Genomic DNA, 8,589 nt, shown 5'->3' with positions numbered 1-8,589 from the left:
TCTTCTTCCTCCAATGCTTACATGCAGTACCTTCATAGCCCTCGAAAGCACCTACCATTATCCTGTCAAGGAAGATATTGAAAAGTGTTGGTGAAAGTAAGACAGCCTTGTCTTACTCCAATTGTGGTTTTAAACCAGTCCCCACTATTATTGTTGAAGTACACCGCACTGGTGGCCTCCTTCATGTAGAGGTTCTGGATAACTTTAATTATTTTTTTTTATTTATGTTGTAATTTTCCATTGTCGCCCAGAGTGCCACATGCCATTCTCGATCGAAAGGTTTCTTGAAATCAATAAAGACACGGAAATGATTCTCTTGGTGCTGGAGGTATTTTACCGTATTTTTCACAGAGTATTCTGAGGTTATTAGGATTCGTTCAGTTGTGCTACCTTGTCTAAAACTCGCTTGTTCTTCTGATATAATTAGTATCAAATAAGACTTATAAGACTAATAAAATATGTGTCTATATATGCTTTATTCCGACATTTTTACCGTGTTCCGCAATTCTGACGTCTTAAAAAAGTCCTGTTCCGTAATTGTGACTGACCCCATCACAGTCGATTTGAATGTAAAATTTAAATCTGCTTTGCAAAACTAAACAAAGCATCTTTTCATCGGAAAATGGAATGGAAAATACCAAGATACTTTTATTTTTTTCCTTTGGTCTAACTATTTCGGAGCAAAAATAATTAAAGTAGCAGCAAACTGTTCCGTAATAGTGACTCTAAAGTGTTTTGATCCAGATCTAGATCTGGGTTATTAGGCTACTATATAGATCTAGACCAGCTCAGGTTTATTAAAAATCTGGTCACAGGAAACACATGCTATCAAACATGGCTGTTTACTTAGTTCGACCTTTCTTTGGAATTGCTGCTAATTCTTCGTGTAATTCATTTAAAAGTCCTTTACTTTTCAAAGCAGCAAAGCATGTATTTGACGTCCCTTGTCAAAGTTTTACTTTGTGTAGTCGACTTCTAGCTGCTCCCGCTACTGGTAAAAAAGTTTTTGTCAGAGATAAACCACATCTTAACATCGGGACAATAGGTCATGTTGATCACGGCAAAACAACGCTTACTGCAGCTATCACTAAGGTATTGGCAAGTGAAAACAAGGCATCATTCAAAGCGTATTCAGACATTGACAATGCTCCAGAAGAGAGAAAAAGAGGAATTACAATCAATGCTGCAACAGTAGAATATGAAACGGACACAAGGCACTATGGCCATGTTGATTGTCCTGGGCATGCTGATTACATCAAGAACATGATTACAGGTACAACACAAATGGATGGTGCTATTCTTGTTGTTGCTGCTACTGATGGTACAATGCCTCAGACAAGGGAACATCTCCTTCTTTCTAAGCAAATTGGTATCAAAAGATTGGTTATTTTCATTAACAAAGCAGATGCAGCTGACAAAGAAATGCAAGAGTTGGTAGAAATGGAGATAAGAGAACTATTGACAGAGTTTGGATATGATGGTAATGCAACACCAATAATAACTGGGTCTGCTTTAAAAGCACTAGAAGGTGCAGACCCAGAGCTTGGTGAAAAGAAGATCAAAGAGCTTTTGCAGGCTATTGATACACACATTGAAACACCTGTTAGAGATTTAGATAAACCATTTTTTATGCCAATTGATGGAACCTTTAGTATTCCAGGAAGAGGAACTGTTGTGTCTGGAAGGATAGAGAGAGGAGTGGTGAAAAAAGGTGATGAATGTGAAATCATGGGATATGATAAAAAATGGAAAACAAGTATTACAGGCATAGAAATGTTCAAAAAAAGTTTAGATAGAGGAGAAGCTGGTGATCAATTAGGAGCTCTAATTAGGAATATAAAAAGAGAAGAGATGAGACGAGGACTCTGTATGGGTAAACCTGGAACAATGACTATGCACAACCGATTTGAAGCTCAGGTTTACATGCTATCAAAGGTAAAACATTTTTTTTTCAAATGATACACTTTTCATGTTAAAAAAAAATATACACCCTTTTCATTATTAACAAAAAATATGATACTGTACATGCAATAATCATAGTTCAATTACATACCAGTACTGCCAAATGGGAAATTAAATGAAAGTTTAAACTAAACTGATTTACAAGATTTTAGATGTAGGCGTAGGTTTTCCTAAGTTTTGCTGCTGAGCCACTTTTAGCTTTCTCTAATTTTTTGCGAAAAACTTCCTTGGGCTTGTCTTGAAAGCATAAGTCTGTACGTAAACTTATCGACTTATCTAGTGCTGTTCAAGTTCTGACTGACACAGTTTGAAGGTGGTGCCCGTTGCCTTATAAGCCTTATAGCCTATTTGCATAATTTTTGTTTTATAAATCTAAGTTTGTACAGAGGCTAATTTTGGTTTCCTCTCTATTTAAGCTCTCCATCATGTATGCATTTACTTATAGACCCGAGAAGTGCAATGTCTGCAAAGTCCCAAGTTAGTTAATTCCGTTTTCATTGTGGAATACAGGAGGCAGTCTAGTTCATTGTTCTCATTAAATATGGTTGATGGCTAGGAGGAGTAGGAAGGGAGATATGATTTACCCTTCTCACACCTGTTCTTCCTTCATCTGTTTTCATGCGACAGCTGGATTGGCTGTACAGATGCCTTAGGATATGGAAATATTTGCTGCTATTCCTCACTGAAGTCCATGAAACTGATAGTTAGCCATGATAATAAAGCTTCATACAAAGGACAATCAAACGAATTGCAACAATTGAAGGGGGTATTACCTTTCTTTCAGTCCCAGAAAAGTTTTCAGTACCAGGGTACTAATCTGTTAAATGAGATATTTTGGATTAGTTTTTCAATAAAAAGTCAATAAAACCTATTATTTATAGAGTGAATCAAGCATATACTTTCAAGCTTTTCATTTTATAATAAGTCACATTATCATATAAATCTAGATCTAAAACCTACAAACTCTAGTATTATTTTTATTGCATATTTGTATTTGCTAAAGATTATTTTTTGCTGTGGACCAAATAAACGTCATATATGCATAGGGGATAAAAGGTTAATGCCTAATTTATATTTTAGATTATTTTTGCAAGCACGGGCTTAGACGTAACCTTCAGGGTTTAGATAGTTATAGATTTTGGTTGGAAGCGTGTTCGAGAGGCCAAGTGAGCTTGAACTTGGCTTGGCTACCTATGAAGGGGGCTCGTGGTCCGACACCGGCAGAGTTGTGTTTACTGAGCGCCTAAATCTCCTAGATAACACCCCCCCCCCCTCCACTGGTCCACAAATGAGATTGGACCAAAGTCTCTGAGCATGCTATAAGCATGAAAAGTAGTGCTATATAAAAGCCATTAATTTAATTTAAATCTTTTTAAAGTTTTGTTTTAGACAAAATAAACATTATTTGGACTGAAATCTGTTGCATTATTAGTGTATTATATTGTAATCTTAGTATAGCATTTCTCAACCTTTTAGTTATAGACCCGAGAACATGAAGACGTAAAAGTAAAGTAGTAAGTATACATAAAACACAACCATAATCTTCAAATACAAAAACAAAATTTAATAAAATACTCAGAAAGACACAAAGATAAAGGCATATTCCTCATCCCATATGCTAAGACAAATTAGTACAAATACTCCTTCTTCCCTAGTGCTATTAGAGCATGGAATGGGTTGCCTTAGCTAGCCAGGAAAACCAGTGACTTGGCAGAATTTAAGTCATTGGTTGATATGTATGACTGAATGCATGACGCGTAGGACGTAATCTTTTTTGAAGTAACGTCTGTATTATATAAGATAAGAGAAGTGCAATGTCATCTGCAAAGTCCCAAGTCTATCAGTTAATTCCATTTTCATTGTGGAATACAGAAGGCAACTAAAAAAAAAATGTCTTGTTCCTTAACTAGCTAGGGGTTCAAGTGGGAGTGCCAGAGTGTTAAGTGGTTTCTTGCATTCTGAGTTACAGATACATTTTACTGTGCACATTTGGTCATGTAGCAAAAAGTATGTAGTATAAAGGGTCATACAAATATAGTTGCATGCTGATACTGTGATACTGAAGTGTGAGAGTGTTTATGCTGTAGCTCTAACAAATCCTCTAGCCAGAAGGCTGTTGACAGTATTCATAATCAATAGTGTTGGCAGCAAGAAAGTAACTTGAAAATCTAAGCACATATCCCACAATGTAAAAAAAACAAAATAGCAAAATAAGAACTTTTACTACCACCTCTGTCCCTTCCCCCCCCCCCCCACCCCCCACCCCCTTTTTTTTTGTCAGCACTTTGTGAGTCAGAATTGGGACCTGGATAATAAATCTTTTTTTTTTAACTTGTCTTTTAATATTGCTTTTTTTTTTTTTCTTTAGGATGAAGGTGGAAAAAACAGACCGGTTACACCATTTTGTCAAGTGATAGCTTTCTGTAATACCTGGTCTCAGCCTGCTTTAATTGAAATTCCTGATAAAGATTTACTGATGCCTGGTGAAGATGGAAAAGTAATTTGTAACATGTACAAGAAAATGGTTCTTGAAAAGAATCAACGTTTTACCATAAGAGACGGCAGTGTCACACTTGGGTATGGTGTGATAAGTAATGTGTTGGCTGACAGAGACCCTGAAGAGTTAGAAAAAACCAGAAAAACCATAAAGAAACAGAAAAAGATTGCAGAAGAACAAAGTAATGCTTAGTGTAATTGAAAAAGAAACAACCATCAAATGTATTTTTTATTACTGATATATAATTGTTAGTTGTTTGTACTTCATTATTATTTTTTTATTATAATTAATTCTGAAAGTAACAAAAAAAGTGGCTAAAATTAAATAGATAGGATAGGATGGTCAGCGGCTCATTTTTTTAAAAATTATGTTACTTTTCTGATGCTGAAGATCTGTTGAGTAGATGTGCATAATATAAATAACTTGTTTAGTAAATGTTTACGGTACTTAGTATATTTGTTCATTCAACCCTTTTATGTAAGGTAATTTTTCTAAAAAAGTAAAACATCTATCTGCTAATTTAATAATTTATCTTTAGTGTCATTTGTCAGTACGTTCAATATTTTTTGCTGTTGGGCTGATGATTTATTTAATTTTTTGTGCTTGTTCGCAAACAAAAATCATGATAAATCTATATCATCATCCTTATTTGTACAAAGTATTTGCCTATCTAATGTTATTGAATATTTCTGCACTGGTTATGATAGATTGATTAAACTGTGAATGTATGACTTGACATTTTTCCATTTCATTATTCTATAGCATTCTTACAGTGATTAATTAAATAAGTCATTATTCTAATTATTATGATTTATTATTTTTCTTTTCAATATCGACTATCACTTTTTGCAAACACTAGAGTACATTTGTAAAAAATAGTTTTAAGTCTTCAAGCACTAACATTAACTCTGACTTTTGTCTGAACCTCATCTTACTTAGGATGACCTTATTCGGAGATTGGGTTTTAATTGGTCTATTAAAGTTTTCCACTGTGATGGGTATGACAAAATATTTATGCCGCAGCTGTGTCTGTGCTGTTTTATGAAATGCTGCTCTCTTCCCTAATCTGAACTGGAATATATAATCAAAGCCTGGGAAAAAAAAGTCATTAATGTTTAAACAATTGGATATCTTGTGTTTTAAAAAAAAATGATCTGAACTTATTTCACATGTGTTTCAGAAAATTATGATTTAAGACGTGAAACATTTTATTGAAATATTATATATATGTAGTTATTATTTCATCAAGGTACAGATACATACAAGGGGTGGGGTGGCTGAACTCCATTTTACAGTGATGCATTTAGAAGTGAAACCTGAGCCATTTTGAGGTCTGGTGTAATGTGGCACAAGCAAACCAGATGTAACCTAAAATCTCAAGCGTTTTTGTCAACTAATGAGCATCATTGTAAAAAAATATATCTCTACACATGAGATAATAGAGTTGTATTAGACAAAACTACATATATATATATAATAATTTATACAATTAAACTAAAATATATGCAAGTGCTACTTTTAATTTTAAAAGCTTACATCATAATAATTGATACGCTGATTATATGACCATTTACCACTCAAAGCAAACCATTGAAATGACCATTGTCCATCAGCACTGGAACAAATATACATAATGTTGTTTTAAAAAGTCTGACAATTATCAAATGACGTCATAAAGAACTAGCTCAACACAATAGAAAGAATGTAATAATTGTGTCTTTCTATCCAGACAAAAAGCTGCTTATTAATGTTAATAACAATTGACACACAAAACAAAATAAATATTAATACAGGTAACACTTCAAATTAATTTTTAAAAAAGAATTATAAAACAAGTTAAATATAAAAATTACTTTAAAAAACCTGGCTTATATTAAGTGAAATAACATCAATTATTTTTAATCATCTGGGTTTTAAGTGCTGCATTTTGAAAAAAATGAAAATGTATAAAAAATTTTATTAAAAAAAAAAAAATTCTAAAATAAGCAATTTGTGAGATTTCAAAACTCCAAACATACCGGTACAACCCATCATCCTTTACAATTGGGTGGCCTATGTGCAATTTCACTACACTTCAGAAACAGACTTTCAGGATGGTAGGCCTGAATCTGCCAGGAATAAATGGCACTAATTGTAAGTGTATTAATCTCACTACATCTCTACCCGCGCTTCTGCAAGTTATGGGGGAAAAAAGAAGTGCAACCAAAGTAGAAGGGGGGCTACCTCATCAAACTCCACAAGAAAAGTGATGTTACTTCCTGCTCTAGAAGGGGGGCTACCTCAACAAACTCCCCAAGAAAGGTGATGTTAGTTCCTGCTCTAGAAGGGGGGCTACCTCAACAAACTCCCCAAGAAAGGTGATGTTAGTTCCTGCTCTAGAAGGGGGGGCTACCTCAACAAACTCCCAAAGAAAGGTGATGTTAGTTCCTGCTCTAGAAGGGGGGCTACCTCAACAAACTCCCCAAGAAAGGTGATGTTAGTTCCTGCTCTAGAAAGGGGGCTACCTCAACAAACTCCCCAAGAAAGGTGATGTTAGTTCCTGCTCTAGAAGGGGGGCTACCTCAACAAACTCCACAAGAAAGGTGATATTGGTTCCTGTGCCGTGAGATAACTGTTGTCCATTCCAGGAAATGTGTTGAATCGCATCCTATAGGACCGAATGAAAGAAACTGTAGATCCACATCTCCATGAGCAACACACCCATCACAGTCCAAGGCGAGACGCTAGAGGAGATGGAAAGCTTCACACATCTAGGACAACCGAGGAGAACCCGCATGAGCAAATCTCAAACCACTATTCATCATTCGAAAAACGCCTAACTGGAGACCTGAGAGTATTGCCTCTACCACCTCTCGATGGTGGCAGGATCGGTGTGAGGCTGAGACCCACAACAAACTCAAACAGATTGTGGCGGATGTCAGGTGACGGCCCACATCTAAGGGTCTGACAAGATGTGGAAGTACGACCATGTCCAGACTTAGGATTGGTCACACCTACATCACGCATTCCTTTGTCCTGAAGAGAGAGGAGACCCCACTTTGTGAGTACTGTGACTCTTGTCTCACCGTGGAACATATCCTCATTGATTGCCCCAGATAGACCTAGAACGAACAACTTAAAAACACTTCGATAATGTCGACCCTGGGAAGGTACTGGGCTTTGTCCGGGAGGTGGGGTTGTCTCCGAAGGTTTGATTTGTGAAATTGTGAACATATAATATTTACCAAAGATTTTTATTAAATTATTAAATTTTTACTATCTTAACTGTGAATAGACCTTGTTTTTAATAACTTAACTAAATAAAATTTAGCTCTTTTGGTATGAAGGGAGAGTAACCCTTGAGGGATTACAGGCACGGCATGCCGATGTGCCAAAGAAAAAAAAATTCAAATACAAATCCTAACTGGAGATAAAGGGAAATAGGCAACGACACTGAGATCAGGCATTTCAACACCATTGTTAATTAAGCCAATACTTCTTTATGGAACAGAGACCAAGAGAACCAGTCAAAACCATGAAAAAAAAAAGTACCGCCTCGGGAAGATATTATTCTTCTAATTCACTGGCCAAACAAGTACTCCAATGAGGGGCAGTGACAAAGAACAAAGAAGCAGCCCATGGAAGCAAATATCCTTCAGAGATAAATGGCACATTGCAGCACTCGGTAGTCGCCTTTGGAAGGCATTTTATAGTAGTTTTGTGTAGTTGCCTTGGGAAGGCATGCAGTGTTTTTTGTTTTGGACTTAGATTTAATTTTTATCTATTTTTATCTGTATTTTAATTTTTGTAAACTATCTAGGCTAGTGCTGAGTGCATGCCTGTCTCCAGCCAGCTCTTTTACTTTAGAAGTTAGTTTGTACGAGTCATGACCTGGCTCTATAAATAGAAAGGGTGCGGTCAGTTCTTTCTTTTTCCGGTGTTGACCGTTGGTCAGTATGACCATGTAGAAGTAATAGTTATTTAATTGTTGTGCTTATATTCAGCTGGGACCGCCTGCTATAATTCCTGTCGTTACGTCTACTGCCTGCCTGTTGTTACGTCTACTGCCTAGCTGTGCGGTAGTACTGCCATTAGTCTGCCATCGCCTTCTTGTACCTTTTTTTGTTGTATTTTAAGCTTAGGTCTAGTGG

General features: G+C 35.9%; 1 protein-coding gene across 1 annotated transcript; it reads left to right on the top strand.

Moving 5' to 3' along the window:
• The first annotated feature begins 804 nt into the window (after positions 1-804).
• On the top strand, positions 805-5,260 carry LOC106073224 (elongation factor Tu, mitochondrial-like). The gene is made up of 2 exons (XM_013233722.2): positions 805-1,935; positions 4,331-5,260. The coding sequence occupies exons 1-2, from the start codon at positions 823-825 to the stop codon at positions 4,649-4,651; spliced, it is 1,434 nt and encodes a 477-aa protein (XP_013089176.2). The 5' UTR covers positions 805-822; the 3' UTR covers positions 4,652-5,260.
• Positions 5,261-8,589: the final 3,329 nt, after the last annotated feature.

Source organism: Biomphalaria glabrata, chromosome 4 (assembly GCF_947242115.1).
Source record: "Biomphalaria glabrata chromosome 4, xgBioGlab47.1, whole genome shotgun sequence".
In the NCBI taxonomy this organism is placed as follows: Eukaryota; Metazoa; Mollusca; class Gastropoda; family Planorbidae; genus Biomphalaria; species Biomphalaria glabrata.
This window is presented reverse-complemented; position numbering and strand designations above follow the sequence as displayed.

Excerpts from the sequence above, each read along its gene's own strand:
- LOC106073224 (XM_013233722.2), top strand. The coding sequence starts at position 823 with ATGCTATCAAACATGGCTGTTTACTTAGTTCGACCTTTCTTTGGAATT. Across the intron at positions 1,936-4,330 it reads AGGTTTACATGCTATCAAAG|GATGAAGGTGGAAAAAACAG; the intron begins GTAAAACATTTT and ends TTTTTTCTTTAG.